General features: G+C 45.5%; 1 protein-coding gene across 6 annotated transcripts in view; it reads left to right on the forward strand.

The window, feature by feature from the left end:
- GRAMD1B (GRAM domain containing 1B) overlaps nt 1–17947 on the forward strand; it is a gene marked incomplete at its 5' end in the record, with an annotated part of 441171 nt that overhangs the window by 407877 nt on the left and 15347 nt on the right. For all 6 annotated transcript variants that reach the window (XM_082273752.1, XM_082273757.1, XM_082273755.1 and 3 more), the window contains 6 exons: nt 1278–1431; nt 4167–4344; nt 5616–5759; nt 7278–7396; nt 7521–7663; nt 7762–7865. In XM_082273752.1, coding sequence (XP_082129878.1) covers nt 1278–1431; nt 4167–4344; nt 5616–5759; nt 7278–7396; nt 7521–7663; nt 7762–7865 — 842 coding nt within the window. The remainder of the gene's footprint in view (nt 1–1277; nt 1432–4166; nt 4345–5615; nt 5760–7277; nt 7397–7520; nt 7664–7761; nt 7866–17947) is intronic.

Genomic DNA, 17947 nt, shown 5'->3' on the forward strand with positions numbered 1-17947 from the left:
GAAAATAATTCTGGCTACACCCATGGGCAGTCCCAGGGGGTATAATCCCTCTCTCTGCTATAGCCACTCATTCTGCCTAGTCAGGAGTAAGGACCGATTTCCTGCTGGGATCTTTGGTCCTGGCAACATTTTTTCGATAGAAATTTTTATTTTCCTCCTGGATGTTTTCCTGTGAGATCTACAATCAACTGCCTGGGCGACGTGATAATCTAAATCAAGTGGTCACCCCAGTCTGGCCAGCGAGCATGCAGACCTCAGCTCCACATTACATCGGCCTCGACATAGCCCCACTGGACAGGGGCTGGCCTGTGAGTTAAATGCCTCGCAAGGTTGCATATGACCGGGTCTCGGCCCGAGTTGCAGCATTCCTCCTGGCCAACAGCCCTCCCGTTTCGATGGAGGGGGGTTCTGTCTGGAGCTGTGCCCATCCGGTCCCTGGTATGGGGAGTAGCTGCCCCCCCCCCCTCCCTTTGGGGTGGATGTGGGCCCCTACTTGGCACAGTCGGACCCCAGATTCCCCTCCTTCCTTTCCCTCATCCTGCCCCCCCCCCTCTTTACGCTGGGGCTGTTTGGGTGGGCTGGAGACTTTATGGGGATGGGGGCAGGGCTCTAACTGGCGATTGGGGCCGGGGGGATGCGCCGCTGGTGACCTGATGATCAACTGTGCAGGGGGAGGGTTGTACCTGGTGGGGGCTTCTTGAAGGGCCCCTCATCCTGCCCCAGGGTCTGTCCTTTGAGGCCTGGTCTCCCTTCTGGGTCCCTGTAAGCCTCGTGGGGCCAGCATTTTGTTGTAGCCTGTGCGTTTCTATACATGATGGCCATGTTTGTATAGTCTGGCGGCCATTTTGTTGTGGTTTGCCATTGGAAATAGTGGCAGCCATGACGGTGGAGCCCTGTGGGCGGTGATTTTGGCTGTAACCAAAATTGGGAGCACTGGTCACTTTTACATTAATTTCGGTCACTTATATATATATTCTATGGCAATACTGATGCACACGAGTTTTTAATTATATATGTAGCACTGGTCACTTTCACTTGGCACTTGTTTTTTTCACAAAATTTTAATTTATATATAATTTTTTTTTTTTTTTTCTATATCTGCATCATGAGGCACTGTATATGAATTTTGGGACACTGATTTAAGATATTTTTAGTGTAACGTTAAAGAAGCATGAATAGAGAGGCGCAGAACCCACTCATTGTTGCATACTTCTAAATCTTCAGATTGCAGAAGTCATTCTTTGCTGAGTAATATTTTATATGGTATTTGTTTGCAGTTATTGTGAAGAGATTCCAGTGGAAGAAGTTGAGGTAAATGATAATTCCTCCAAAAGCAGCAGTGAGATTAAAGCAGAAACGAATTTCAACCTACCGGATCCTTCTCTGACAAGCAGTACCGTGCCATCAACAACCAGTAGTGATGCCCCTGCTGTAAGTACTGGTCTATTATTGTGGTTTGCAGACACTGACTGGGGGGAAGGGGGGGGGGGGGGTTGTGCCCAGCCTTTAAAATGTAACAGATAATCTAAAGATTGGATGACAATAGCAGATGAAATCATGTTTTTAGAATTTGGCATAACGTTTTCTCTGCCTCAACAATGAAGTGTTCCTAACCGTGTCACAGGGTTTTTGTTTGAAGTAATTGTGTTTTGCATATGCTATATAAACCTATTTCTTGTACCAGATCCTCATTATGCAATAGCTGTGCAGTGCCTCTGGCCAACTTGCACCAATGCAAACAGGTACAGTGGGTCTGTTCCAGGCCAAAAATATATTTCTGGAGCTCATGTCTTCTGCAGGTCTTGTTTTTTCTTTCGATGAGCTTGCGTGAAATGACTGCCTTGGCACTCATTGTCATAGTGCTTCTCTGGATATTGTAAGCTTACAGCTGTGGAAGTTAGGATCATATCCTACTGTATCCATATAACCCTTTGCTCTTCCTTAAGTTTGGATCATTTTAACCACATGTATCTCGAACGAAGAACATTTAATTTGAGTTTTTCTGCAGCTTTTAGGCTCCATTCACACTTGTGCGACTTGCCATGCAACTTTGGACATCAGAGTTGCACGACATGTCGTTCCCCAATGTTTTCCAATGATACCCATTCATCTATCCGCAACTTAAAGTTGCAGCAAGTATAAAGTAGTTCATGCACTACTTTGGTGCAATTTTTACGCAACTTGAGGGCCATAAACTTCAATACTAACTGTCAGAAGTTGCAAGAAAGTCATACCTGAATGTTATACAATGCAACTTGTGTGCAACAGTTGTCCATTAAAACTGGTCAAAGCCAAAGTCGTATCCAAATTGCACCCATCCAAAGTTGCGTCAAAGTTGCACTCCCAAGTCGACTCAACTTTGGAGTCATACAAGTGTGAAAGGGGCCTTAGAGTAGAACATGTAAGATGCTCCCAGTTCTGCAGCTCTCCACCTGATTTTGCCCCTCCCATGACAATGGGCCAGGGATCTTCTCCCCACACCCGTTGTCACAATTTGAAATAGGCGAGACCGTGCTCTTTGGATGCCATTCATTCACAGAGTTTTACAAGTACTGACAGCCTTTGCGGATGACAGCTTGTAGTTCTTAAAGAGTTATGAGGGCACAAGTGAGCATCCTGGTAGTTCATTGAATCTCCCTGGACTGAAGGGAGAATCTCACTGGACTGCCCGTATTGGAGGTACCAGAAGACTGCTTACACTAAGGCCCCTTTCACACTATCCGTCCGTCGGACGGATTCTGTTTTTCTCAGCGGGGGATCGAGCCGCCAATCCCCCGCTGAGCAGCAGGAGGACAGCTGTGTCTCCGCGCTGTGTGCGGAGACACAGCTGTCAGTTCCCCATACATCTCTATGGGGGAATCGAATGGGAACGGACCGTCGGTCCGTTCTCATCCGATCCCAATCCGATCCGCTGAACGGATGGAAAATAGGGTTTCCATCCGTCCAGATTTGACGGATCGGATCGGGTCGGATGTCAGCGGACATGTCTCCGCTGACATCCAATGCCCCATAGGAATGCATGGGGGGACCGTTCAGATCCGCCAAAAAAACGGGACAGGCGGATCTGAACGGTCCGCCTGTGTGAAAGGGGCCTTATAGTCTGCAGGGGCCTGAAACTGCACCTGCAATCTGCTGATTGCTGGTGCAATGCTTTACAGGCTCCTAAGAAAAGAAAAAAATAGTAAATGCACCTTTTTTTTTTACCTGCAAAAAAAGTGCATTTATTTATTTTGAAAGGATGAACTTCTCTTTTAACACTGAAGAAAAAAAGGAAATTATATATCCCAATAAACAATAGAATAAACTATTTTGCATTCAATGCAAAATCATTATATTTTTTTTATTAAATATAACAGTATTTTTATTGGTTTCAGTAAAAGACAGTTATCAAAAAGATACAATTGACAATACACAAGAGAAAACTCATAAGGGAAATAATGCAAAATAAGTTTTGTTGGGGGTTATGGATTGTCCGTTTTTTTTTTTTTTTTTTTTTTCCCGTCTTTCTTTTCCCTAAAATTCAACTGTACCCTGCTCTGAATCAAAAGAAAAAAGGATTTTATGAGAAGTGCAAAAAATAAATAAATGATAATTATAATTATCCCCAGCCCAAGTGATTAGATTGATGACTGTTTGGTATGACTTGTTTTATTTTTTTTACTTCAGCTTAGAAGTGTTCTCTGCAAATTTCATTTTGCAATCTGTTTACTCGGTTTGTCATCTCGGTCTTCTACTCTACTTTATGAATGCAGTCATTTTTGTTTATTCCGTATCTGTTGCGAAATCTGTGTTCATTCCTGGAATTAGAAAAGGTCATGTACATAGGTTACATTATCCAGATGTTGCATTACATAGTCCAGCTGCAGATCTTAATAAATAATACAGCCTAAATTCTAAGCTATATATGTATTTTTTAAGAGGGAAGCACTATCCCACAGAAGAAGTCATGGTGGTTAATCAATATATGAGGGATTGCTGAACTAATCCAAATTCCTTATTTTCTTCAGTGCTAAATTTACAAAAGCCTTCATCTTCCCAGCGTATCCACCAATGACGAGAAAAGATAATATAAAGGAATTTGACCATAAACAGGAACTTGGGGTTTTAGTACAGGAATTCCACATTCCAATCTGATTTTGTTATTCTCTTTTTTCCTCTGTCTGTAGTATGATGTGTCCTTGCTGGACGATATTGACAGCTCGTTAGAGAGGGAGTTGTTGATTGCAAACATGGAGGACCAGAAATTGGAGCTCCTTCCTCCGGTCACGTCTCCATCCTTGGACCTAAATGATAATGAAGACCTGCCCACAGAGCTCAGTGATTCATCTGAAACACATGATGAAGGTGAATGCATAGCTTATGTAATATATTTATTGACTGTCCGTGATGACCATTGATTATTGATCCTGAGAGTATCTGAATGTCTTAGGGGATTGGGAAATAGGGTTTTTATTTATTTTTTTTGTGAACTTTATGGACATAGGTCTTTTTTTTTTTTTTTTTTGCCCCAAAGTATATAACTATATGTATTCATTTAGCAGACACATGGGTTGGGCCCTGTGTTGCATATAAACACCACAAATGGGATCAGCCTCCAATTGGGGAAAACAGACCCAAAAGGTCCTCATAGGAAAAAAGTCTGTAGCTGCTAGAGATAACCCTTGGAGGGGGTACCAATGAATGCACATCCAGTGATCTAAATGCTTAGGACTTATGCCATGTTAACGGTCCCAAAACCTACAGTGTCTCAAACGAGATAAAACAACCAGTTCACACAACTCCCATTATGATTAGGTATCCAGTTTTTTTCCAAACCCTATAAGTCACATAGAAATCAAATTTAAAATTTCAGTTGGCTTTGATAAAAAGCCATTATTAAAACACAAGTAGTAACTGGGTGGTTCTGCTGTGATAGAACCGTGTACCATACCTACAAAAGGTGGAGCAGAGCCTCCTCAAGGTAGCAAAAAAACCTACTTGCCCACTGATGGAGATGTGAGGTAGAAAGTCTTCGGCTGCTGGGATTTCCACTGCAAAGGGTGCTGACTCCTGGGGCCCGCTGATGGTATAAAGGAGTTTGTAACCCTCGGCTGCTGGAATGACCACTGCAAGCAGTGCCGACTATTGGGGTATGTGTCAGGAATCCTCGGTATTCCCCTGTGTTGGGGCGTGGCATTCAAGCTTCACAGCCGGAAATTACATCAGAGCCATGGTGGAAGTTGGACATAGCCGGAGGGAGGCGGCTGTGGGTGGTTGTGGGATGGAATGCACTCCAGTGTAGCAAAGTGTCACCTAGACAACGCGTTTCGCGCGCATGTGCTATATCAAGTCACCGCCACCTGTGTTTCACGTGACAACTGAGAAGGGGCTGCTAAGTTGTTCCATACATGGATATAGAAGGATTGTATGTCATATATCATGATATACAGAAAAGGGGATAAGTAGTCATTTGTTAAGAACATGAATTGGTTGTCATCTTGGGGAAGAACATAAATTGGTGGTCATGTCTGGGAAAAGTAACAATGCAGTCATCAGGTGCTCACATGAATGGAAAGTCAGGATGGCGGTGGTTTAGATACAGACAATAAAGATAACATATCTCATTCATCCTGTAGGTGAAGTTCAGGCTTTCTATGAGGATTTGAATGGCCGGCAGTACATCAATGAAGTGTTTAGTTTCAATGTGGACAAACTCTTTAGCCTCCTGTTTAGTGAATCTCAATTTCTAAGAGACTTTATGGAGCAGCGGCGGTTTACAGGTGAGATATTCTTAAAGATATCCTGCTGTATTGCACTGTAATATAATGTGTGTGTCTGGACAAAATTAAAACACATATTCAGAGTGGTATAAAGACCCCTTTATAGAGGAATCTGGACCATTTTCCTTCTGCTGGTGACCCCTCTACTGATTTGAAGATCTATATAGAGGAATCTGGACCTCTTCTATCCTGCTGGTGACCCCCTCTAGTAATATAAAGATTTATATAGAGGAATTGGGACCTCCTTCCTCCTGCTGGTGACCCCTCTAGTGATATGAAGATCTATATATGGGAATCAGGACCTCCTTCTGGTGACCCCTCTAGTGATATGGAGATCTATATAGAGGAATCAGGACCTCCTTCTGGTGACCCCTCTAGTGATATGAAGATCCATATAGAGGAATCAGGACCTCCCTCCTTCTGGTGACCCCTCTAGTGATATGGAGATCTATATAGGGAAATCAGGACCTCCTTCCTCCTGCTGGTGACCCCTCTAGTGATATGAAGATCTATATAGAGGAATCAGGACCTCCTTCTGGTGACCCCTCGTGTGATATGGACATCTATATAGAGGAATCAGGACCTCCTTCTGGTGACCCCTCTAGTGATATGAAGATCTATATAGAGAAATCAGGATCTCCTTCCTCCTGCTGGTGACCCCTCCAATGATATGGAGATCTATATAGAGGAATCAGGACCTCCTTCTGGTGACCCCTCTAGTGATATAAAGATCTATATAGAGAAATCAGGACCTCCTTCTGGTGACCCCTCTAGTGATATGAAGATCTATATAGAGGAATCAGGACCTCCTTCCTCCTCCTAGTGACCCCTCTAGTGATATGAAGATCTATATAGAGAAATCAGGACCTCCTTCCTCCTGCTGGTGATCCCTCTAGTGATATGAAGATCTATACAGAGGAATCAGGGCCTTCTTCTGCTGGTGATCCCTCTAGTGATATGAAGATCTATACAGAGGAATCAGGACCTCCTTCCTCCTGCTGGTGATCTCTCTAGTGATAACTAAAGATGTGGAAAAAAAAACATATATTCAATACATCTCTGAAACATGTACATTTAAAAATGCTGCAATAAAGAAAAATACCTGGAGATCCTGCCAGAATTCCCGACATGTGCTTAACTTCCTGTAGTAAGCTGACAACGCTCCCTTTGCAGCACTGGAATTCCAATCCCAGCCTTGCCTTGCATGCTGGACTACAAAACATCTCCCGTCTCATCTTTATAGTATAAGAGGTAAGTGTTCTGCAGTTCAGCAGGGAAGAACTGGGCAGGTCTGATAACACTGCTTGGAATTGTAGTGCAGCAGCAAGTTGGAACCTCACTGGATTTCTGGCAGGGTCATCGGCTATTTCTTTGTACTTAGTGTTTTTAAGAATGTACAGAATGTTTTTTTTTTTTTTTTGTCCAGACATACACTTTAAGATCGTTTATCTCTAATCTCTCCGTATACCCTTAGTAGGAAGGGTCACTTATTCTGACATCATCTCTTTGTGCTCTCAGAAGTGATATTTCACCCATGGAAGAAGGAGGAGAATGGAAACCAGACCCGGGTTATTTTATACACCATTGCACTAACCAATCCTTTGGCTCCTAAATCGGCAACGGTCACGGAGACCCAGGTGTGTGACCTCTGATACAGCACATTATACAGCTATAGCTATGACCTCCGTCTCACCCTCGAGTTGATACTTCCTTCTGCTAAATGAAGTCTTGTGTTTCAGCGTGACTTTATCTGTCTTCCAGACGCTGTACAAGGCCAGCCAGGAGAGTGAATGTTATGTAGTTGATGCTGAAGTGCTGACACACGATATACCTTATCACGATTACTTCTACACTATCAACCGCTACACGCTAACCAGAGTGGCCCGAAACAAAAGCCGGCTAAGGTACAGCAAAACCACGGGGCAGCCAGACGACGGAGGGGGGTCACTTGGCTGGATATGCCTGTAGGTCATTTTTATAACCATTATATTTTCATTCTTAGGATTTCAACTGAACTCCGGTACCGTAAGCAGCCGTGGGGACTCGTTAAAACATTCATTGAGAAAAATTTCTGGAGTGGACTTGATGAATATTTCCACCATATGGGTTCGTACTTCTGTAGCTGCTCTCTGGCATATATTTTGTTTTGTTGAAGGCCAACTTTGCTAAGTTAAGTTTGCACTTTAACCACTTTACCACCGGAGGATTTTGCCGTCTTACGTCCAGGCCACTTTTTGCGATTCGGCACTGTGCGACTTTAACTGACAATTGCGCGGTCGTGCGACGCCGTACCCAAACAAAATTTACGTCCTTTTTTTTTTCCCCACAAACAGAGCTTTCTTTTGGTGGTATTTGATCTTGCGCTATAAACAAAAAAAGAGCGTAAATTTTGAAAAAATAACAATATTTTTCAAATTTTTTGTATATGAAATTCCCCCCCCCACACCCCCCCCCCCCCCAAAATGTAAAAATCAATTTTTTTAAATTTTTGGCCAATTTGGTTTCTGCTACATATTTTTGGTAAAAAAAATCGCAATAAGCGTTTCTCTATCGCTCATTGACAGACGTAGTCTTCTTGATTCTCAAGAGCTGGGTTATGTTGCCTCCGCAGGAGTAGGACTAGGCAGAAAGACAAAACGTTCTGGCTCCACCTTAGGGGCAGTCCCTGAGGGTATATCCTCCCTCTCTCTGCTACAGGGAATCAGTTTTTTTCTGTCTAGTCAGGAGTAAGGACCTAAGTTCCTTGCTGGGATCTTTTGGTCCTGGCAAGATTTTTTTCTTTAGAAAAAACATTTTTTTTTTTAGGTAGTTTTTCTCCAGTGTTTTTTTCCTGTGAGATCTTCAAGCAAAAACGCCGGACTGGGCGACACTTGTGGTCACCCCAGCCGGCCTACGAGCGCACGCAGACCATTGCATTGCGCTTGGTCGGCCGCGACACATTCAAGTAAGTATGCGGGGCCGGGCGGCGGGCTGGATGTTGAGATCCAGTGGTCACCCCGGTTTCTGCCTACGAGCGCGTGCAGACCAGAGCTCCGCGCTGGGTCGGCCGCGACGGAGTCCCAGTGGAGGGACTGACCTTGCGAGTTAAAAGTCTCGCTTGGACGCCAGGAACCAGAGAGTCGAGGCGTCCGGAGTGGTCCACAACCCCCCACCCCGGTGGAGAGGGTATTGTGAAGAGAGGGTGCCTGTCGGTTTGGTATGGTGAGTAAACGTTCCCTTTTTTTCTTTCCTCGTTATGAGGCAGTATGAATTATGGGCCCCTCCATACATGGTCAGTATATATCTGACACTAAAAAGTCCCCCTTGTAAATACAGTATGTGTTTGTGGGAAGTGGACTTGGTTTGAGAGCTAACACTCTACCCAGCAGACTGTAATATTACAGCAGACATAGGAGGTATAATCCTACCTTATTTGTAGTGTATCTCCTGTAGATCAATATATCGCCACTTAGCAGAGATGCAGGTGGATGTGCTGGGAAAACGATTTCGGCGGTCCGCCGCCATTTTGCCGTAGACCAAGTGCATGTATGTCCTCAGGTCACGCCGGCCGCCATGTTTTTGGAGTCTTATGTCTCTTGTATGGGGGCGGCCATGTTTCATGAGCCCAGCTACCTCGTGGAGAGCTGGGAACGCCGGAAGGCGTACACAGGGGGCGGAGCCACGTCCTTCTACCCGGGAAAAAGCAACAGCTCCTTCCAGTCTGTAAAAGACAGACGCTGAGTGCAGTTGGTTGGAAACTTCACTGCATCGGTTGGTGAGCCTTGGGGGTCCCTCTCTCTCTCTGTGGGGATCGAGAAGCAGGTACTCTGAGGGGCGCTATTGCGCTAGGGGGAGACACATAAAAAAAAAAAAGTTTTTTTGTTTTTTCTGGCAAAGGTGTCCTGAATTAACATGGACCCTGCCACTCATGTATCTCCTCCGGATCCCCTCGAGGGGTCTGCAGGATCCTCCAGCACCCCACTGACGATTGAATCATTGTCAGCTATTATGGAAACTTTTGTGTCCCGGGTGGAAGTGGCTTGTCAGGGACAGGGCGCAAGAAAGCGACCCCCTCCTAACCCCTTATTATCTGAAACCTCGGATTCAGACTTTGAGCCTATTTCTGCAGTTGCAGGTACTTCATCTGGGATTGGTGTCTCGGGTACTGTCTCTTCAGACAGTGAGGAGGATGTTTCGGCATCAGCCATAGCCAGAGAGGAAGCGTTGGTAAACGCACTCATTGTATCTGTTCAAGAAACCTTAAGATTACAGGGTATTCCGTCGGAAATAGCTGAAACTGAAATCCCTTTTGGGACTAAAAAACGCATCAAAGTGGCGAAGGTTTTTCCATTGCCCAAATGTTTTGGCAATCCAATCGAAGAAGAATGGCGTCTGCCAAAACGCACTTTTACTATTTCTAAACGCATTAACAGGCGTTATCCGTTTGAGGAAACCCTCATTAAGAAATGGACAGAACCACCGGTGGTGGATTCACCAATTGCTAGATTGAATAAAGCCACGGTTATTCCTCTAGAAGACGCTCCGTCTTTTAAAGATCCAGTGGATCGCAAGATAGAAGCTATGTCTCGCACCATGTTTTCCTTGATTGGATCAGCTTTCAGACCAATAATAGCTATTGGTCTGGTTTCGCAGGCTGTAACTGAATGGACCAAGTGGTTACGCCGGGACTTAGAAGAGGTCCCTCAGGCGGTATCAGATTTGTTGGAACAAATGATACAGGGGTTACAGTTTGTGTGTGATGCGGCGTTAGACGCCACTCCATTATTGGCGCGAGCATCAGTCTCAGCAGTGGTTCTCAGGCGTACACTGTGGCTAAAAGGTTGGTTAGCCGACCAAGGTTCCAAAAAAGCATTGGCTAATATCCCCTTTTTAGGAGAGCGTCTATTTGGAGCCAACTTAGATGAGATCATTAAGGATCTCACGGGTGGAAAGAGCACCTTTTTACCGCAAAATTTTAAAGGTAAAGGAACTCGTCAAAGACGAGGGCCTTCTTTTTCTGCTCACAAGAGGTTTTTTCGTCCCGCGGGTGAAAAAATTAAGTCCTCCAAAGCTCCTTCAGGAGGCGTCAGGGGTCGTTGGTCGGGCAAGCAAAAGCCCGCCCCCTCCAGACCTGAAGATAAATCGTCCAAAGCCTGAAGGGTGCGCCCCCACCCATAACTGGGGTGGGGGGACGTCTTCGCCGGTTCCCGGATCCATGGCTTTCCAGAATCCCGGACAAGTGGGTTTGCGAAGTCATAAAGTCAGGGTACAAGATCGAGTTTCGATCTCTCCCACCGGCGCGATTCTTCCCTTCCAATATTCGACTATCCCCGGATCGTTTAGAAGATCTGCGGAGAGCAGTCACGGATTTACTACAACAAGGAGTGGTAGTCCACGTTCCTTGGACAGAACGTTTTCAAGGGTTTTATTCAAACCTATTTACAATACCCAGGAAAGAGGGCAAAGTGCGTCCAATTCTGGACTTAAGGGCACTCAATTCTTTTGTCAACCTAAGAAAATTCAGAATGGAGTCCATTCGCACAGTAGCAGCCTTCCTGCATCCAGGGGATGTCCTAGCGTCCATAGACATCAAGGACGCATATCTTCACATTCCCATTTTCGCAGGACATCAGCGGTTTCTACGCTTTTCCGTAGAAGAGAACCACTATCAGTTTGTGGCGTTACCTTTCGGTCTCGCCACGGCTCCTCGGGTCTTCACGAAGGTGTTGGCACTACTGCGCCAAAGAGGCATATCGATTCTTGGTTACCTAGACGATCTTCTGCTTCATGCAGAGTCTCCTCAGACCTTGCTACAAAACATAGAAATTACTATGATTTCTTTACAGGAATTCGGGTGGCTGGTGAACCAGCAAAAGTCATTTCTGGTTCCCACCCAGAGGCTCGAATATCTGGGTCTAATTCTAGACACATTCAGGACAAGAGTTTTCCTTCCGGTAGGGAAACTCCGAAAGATTCAATCAGCAGTCCAGTTGTTACTATCCAACAGCTGGTCTTCCCTTCGGACTTGCATGAGGGTTCTGGGGTTGATGGTGGCTTCCTTCGAAGCAGTCCCATTTGCCCAGTCCCATACCCGAATTCTTCAGCAAGAGATTCTTCTCAGATGGAATCGGAATCCGGAATCCCTGGACAATCAGATCCGATTGAGCAAACAGACCAGAGAGTCTCTGGTCTGGTGGCTTCGCTCCCCGATGCTCAGTCATTTCTGCCAATATATTGGACGATAGTGACCACGGATGCCAGTCTATCCGGATGGGGAGGAATTCTCGGTCAGTTATCTGTCCAGGGACTTTGGTCCCCGGAAGAATCCAGGTTACCGATAAATGTATTGGAACTGAGAGCGATCAGACTTTGTCTGATTCACTGGACCGAGCAGCTCCAGGGCAGCCCGGTTCGGATCCAGTCGGACAATGCCACGGCCGTGGCTTATGTCAATCACCAGGGGGGCACCAAGAGTGTCCAAGCGGCCAAAGAAGTGGCTTGCATTCTTCGCTGGGCGGAACAATTTGTTCCAGCTATCTCTGCGGTGTTCATTCCGTGGGTGGAGAATTGGCAGGCAGATTATCTCAGCCGTCAGACTCTGGATCAGGGGGAATGGTCCCTCCATCCAGACGTTTTCCACCAGTTGTGCCTACGGTGGGGCACCCCGGATGTGGATCTGTTGGCATCACGATTCAACAGGAAAGTACAGAGATTCGTGGCTCGCTCCCGCGATCCTCTAGCAGAGACCGCAGACGCACTGATCACCCCGTGGGGGCAATACCAGCTAATGTATGCCTTCCCTCCTCTCGCGTTACTGCCAAGACTTCTTCGCAGGATAGAGGAGGAAGGAATTCCAGTAATTCTGGTAGCTCCGGACTGGCCTCGTCGAGCTTGGTACGCCGACGTGGTCAGACTGGTGGCGGACGTCCCGTGGAGACTTCCTCTCAGGGAGGACCTACTGTCTCAGGGACCGATCTTCCATCCTGCTTTACGATCGCTGGCTTTAACGGCCTGGCTATTGAGACCCAGGTGCTGAAGGACAAGGGATTGTCAGCTTCAGTTATTCCTACTCTAGTTGAAGCAAGGAAAGCGACTTCCAGAAAGATTTATCATCGCACATGGAAGTCCTACATTGCATGGTGTGAACCTTTGGGGTTCCGTCCACGGTCTTATTCGGTTAGTCGAATATTCGCTTTTCTGCAACAAGGGGTTGAGCAGAAACTGGCCTTGAGCACTATCAAGGGTCAGGTCTCAGCTTTAGCTATCTTCTTTCAGAAGCCTTTGGCTACTCATTCCTTGGTGCGGAATTTCATCCAGGGGGTGCGACATCTGGCTCCGCCAGTGCGCGCGCCGTTACCACCCTGGGATCTTAATTTAGTATTGTCGGTTCTTCAGAAACCTCCCTTTGAAGATATTAGGGAGATTCCTCTACCTACGTTGTCCCAGAAGGTGGCCTTCTTGGTGGCTATCACTTCTGCACGCAGGGTGTCAGAACTGGCCGCTTTATCTTGTCGTTCCCCATATCTGGTGGTTCATAGAGATAAGGTGGTTCTTCGTCCGAATCCATCCTTCCTACCAAAAGTGGTTTCAGAATTTCATCTAAATGAAGAAATTGTATTACCTTCCCTGTGTCCTAAGCCCAGTCATCCTCGGGAGTTTGCTTTACACTCCTTGGATGTGGTCCGGGCAATCAGGGTATACTTAAAAACGACAGACTCGTTTCGCAAGACGGATTCACTTTTTGTGATCCCGGATGGACCCAAAAAGGGGTTGCCTGCATCTGCCGCGACCATTTCCAAATGGATCAGACAGACGGTGGTACAAGCTTATTCTATTAAGGGTCGGGAGCCCCCGTTCCCTGTTAAGGCGCACTCCACTCGGGCACTTAGTGCGTCATGGGCCTTTCGCCATCAGGCGTCAGTGGTCCAGGTGTGCAAGGCGGCTACCTGGTCGTCGGTGCATACCTTTACAAAACATTATAAAGTTGATGTAATGGCATCATCTGATGCCGTGTTTGGCCGCAAGGTTTTGCAGGCCGCCATTTGAGGAGACCAGTGGTCTGCCTCGAGGGTTTTTTCCGTTGGAAATTTTTTGAGTCTCATTCTTTGTTTATAATGAGCCTTTAAAACTTCTAGTTTGGCACCGGTTGGGCTTTCTAGATTGGATTTTGATTTTTGTCAATCCCACCCCTCATTTGTGGCACTGCTTCTGGATGTCCCAGCTCTTGAGAATCAAGAAGACTACGTCTGTCAATGAGCGATAGAGAAAAATGGATTTTTGTAAGATCTTACCGTAAAATCCTTTTCTCTTAAGCTCATTGACAGACGTAGTACCCGCCCCTCTATCATTGAGTTGGGTTGGGTTAAATTCTCTGTTACTGCTTTAGAACAGAACTGATTCCCTGTAGCAGAGAGAGGGAGGATATACCCTCAGGGACTGCCCCTAAGGTGGAGCCAGAACGTTTTGTCTTTCTGCCTAGTCCTACTCCTGCGGAGACAACATAACCCAGCTCTTGAGAATCAAGAAGACTACGTCTGTCAATGAGCTTAAGAGAAAAGGATTTTACGGTAAGATCTTACAAAAATCCATTTATTTTGATTGGTTTGCGCAAAAGTTATTGCGTTTACTAAGGGAAAGATTTCTGTCATTTTTGGTGTTTTTTTTTTTAACGAGTAATGGCGGCGATCTGTGATTTTTTTTTTTTTGCGGGACTGCGACATTGGGGCGGACAGATCGGACCCTTGCTGACATTTTTGACACGTTTTGGGGGTACCAGTGACATTGTAGGAAAAATCGGGTGCGCTAACCCAAATACATAGATACAACATACAAAAATGTGTAAACAAGTCAATTGTAACTAAGTGAAATATAAGGAAAATCAAATCCAAAATCTTGGTGACAAAAAGAAATCCAAAATGTAACTAGTGAATCACCAGTGTACAACACTATGAACGTCCATAATAATAAATCAAAAAGTCCATAAGGTGAAGATGCAAATATGGTGATATAAACTTCAAGCTCTGGAAGGTGTAAAACTGTGTTAGGAAGGTGCAGAGTCCCACCACCAGCTTAGCCGCTTACCAAAAGCTGAAAACTAAGGGCATATATGGGTGTAACCGCTCTGGGGGTCATGCAGCCTGTGAAGGGATTCCCAGAAACTCGGGTGGCACTCTAACACACTCGTGATCCCTGGACTCTTACCGGACAAAGCCAAACAAGGAGCCTGGAATGGTGATAGTAGATGACCCTGCCAAGAATTGCTGGACTCTGGATGGCTGCTGTGACTTCCTGTGTCCAAGAGGAACAAACTACGTAGTTAGATGGGAGTTCTCGGGGCGGGGCTATAGGTGACGTCACCCCCTGCTGTGAGCGTGGTCAGCGGACGTGAGACCCGGGCAGCTCCGTGTATGGTGGCATAGTACCGTGAAATGTGACAGAGACACAGGAAGTCACAGCAGCCATCCAGAGTCCAGTTATTCCTGGCAGGATCGTCTACCATCATCATCCCAGGCTCTTTGTTTGGCTTTGTTCCTCTTGGACACAGGAAGTCACAGCAGCCATCCAGAGTCCAGCAATTCTTGGCAGGGTCATCTACTATCACCATTCCATGGCTCCTTGTTTGGCTTTGTCCGGTAAGAGTCCAGGGATCACGAGTGTGTTAGAGTGCCACCCGAGTTTCTGGGAATCCCTTCACAGGCTGCATGACCCCCGGAGCGGTTATACCCATATATGCCCTTAGTTTTCAGCTTTTGGTAAGCGGCTAAGCTGGTGGTGGGACTCTGCACCTTCCTAACACAGTTTTACACCTTCCAGAGCTTGAAGTTTATATCACCATATTTGCATCTTCACCTTATGGACTTTTTGATTTATTATTATGGACGTTCATAGTGTTGTACACTGGTGATTCACTAGTTACATTTTGGATTTCTTTTTGTCACCAAGATTTTGGATTTGATTTTCCTTATATTTCACTTAGTTACAAGTGACTTGTTTACACATTTTTGTATGTTGTATCTATGTATTTGGGTTAGCGCACCTGATTTTTCCTACACATTCATTACATTCACTCTAAGGTAGCAGCACACCCTAGCCGAATCAGCGCACTTTCCTACATATCACATACCAGTGACATTACTGCAGTAATCAGTGCTATAAATATGCACTGTTACTGTAAAAATGACACTGGCAGGGAAGGGGTTAATTTTATTGGAGAGGGAGGGGTTAATGTATGCCTGGTGCTTACTAACGTGTGTGGGGGGAGGTGACTGAGTGAGTCAGGGACAGATCGCATGTTCAGCTATGCTGAACACTGCCATCTGTCACTCCTTGTCACTTAGGAGATCCGCCCGCTCTGTTTACACACGCGGGCGGATCTCCAAACTCGATTCCCCGACGATCGGGGAAGAGCAGCGGCTATCGCCGCCACTCCTCCCCTGGCCCGACTCCCGCTTTGACTGAAAACAGCGGGAGCGCGCCTACAGGGGGAGGAGTCCAGCGACGTAGGTATACGTCGCTGGACAATAACGAACCACTTTGCCGCAGTACAGTCAACGTGACTGGTCGGCAAGTGGTTAAAGGCCAACTTTGCCAAGTTAAGTTTGCACTTTAACTGAAAACTTAAAGTCGAAGTCCGCCTTAACACTAAAATCCCTGCATCTACAGACATCCATGATCTAATACTAACCTATCTAGCTCTGTAAAGAAGAAATCGGTATACTTAACTTTGTTGAAGCCGATCTGACCCGATCCCACGCTGAGCTGTCAGCTGCGACTTCACTGTGGAGGCAGGTGCAGAGGACAAAACTCACAATGTTTATATCTGTGCAGGAGTGTGTGTAATTTGCACGTATTCCCAAAGCCGCACAGTAAATGTGTTGCTTAATTTAATTAACTCCTAATGGCACTCCCACGCACTGAGAAATGCAGTGTGGTTTACCACACGTGGAAATGTATGGTGGCAAAACACCATGCTGTTTTTTTTATGACTGCATTTTAAAAAAGGTGCACAAACTTTTTTTCCTCAATGGGCTGCTGTGCCTAAAGAAACGCGGCACGCAGATCCGCCTCAGATGTGAACCTAGACTGACAGGGCATTAAAAAAAGAAAAAAAAAATATTTTGATCAGTATTTGGTGGGGCAAAGCCCATATTTTCATGGTGAAAGGTATTGTATGCCCAGGTTCTCCATGTAGACTGTAATGTAGCCCCCATCCTCCATATACAAAGTCTGTCCCAAAAAATGTATTCAGCCATGTAATATGAAAAGTAGAGATGTTTAGTGAAGAAGATACAGGAATCATTGGAAATAGGTAGCAGAAGTTGCATAACAAATTTTTGCCGCAACACGTTTCATGCCAAGATCCTGTGTCAAAATTTCAGCCACAGTGGTTTGTCGAATCCCCAGATCAGCTTCCACTTCTCGCACTGTCAGTTGCTGATCTTTGTTGATTGCAGCCTGTACATGTTCAACATTCTCAGGTGTTCTACTTATTGCATGCCTTCCAGAATGTGGATTACTTTCAACTCATTTTTGACCATCTTTGAAGTGTTTGTGCCAAACACCATACACATGCTCACTCAACGGCATCTAGCGCCCCCCACTGACAGTGAAATCATTGCTCACACATGCGCATTCCAGTTCACTCCCATTGACTGCCAAGTTACATCGCGCAAACTGTTCTTGTTATATTACAAAGGCTGGATACTTTCCGGACAGACCTTGTATGTGACACAATAAATATACATGACCTGCAAAAATAAATCAACATATTCATAAGCTGCCAATCTACAATAGTGTAAAATGATGAGTTGCATGAAGGCCCCTTTGTTTATTTATTTGGCCAGCAGATTTGGCATCAGAAGTTTTGGCACAAGTAACTGCACCAATATCTATATGTATAGTAAAACAGTCCAGGTTATTCTGAGCTTTGCGATATTATAGCAAAATTATATTTCTTGTTTATTAACGAATATAGCTCCTGATCTTCATAACCATTGAGTTATACTGCCCCCTACAGGAGTAGGAAACTAGGCAGAAAGAAAAAGTCTGGCTACGCCTATGTGCAGTCCCAGGGGGTATATATATATACCACTCCCTCTCTCTGCTATAAGTACTCATTTTTTTTTTTCTGCCTAGTCAGGAGTAAGGACCGAGTTCCTTGCTGGGATCTCTGGTCCTGGCAATTCTCCATTGTTTTCATAATCTTCCCT

This window comes from Pelophylax lessonae, assembly GCF_965119305.1.
Source record: "Pelophylax lessonae genome assembly, chromosome: 12".
NCBI classification, from domain to species: domain Eukaryota; kingdom Metazoa; phylum Chordata; class Amphibia; order Anura; family Ranidae; genus Pelophylax; species Pelophylax lessonae.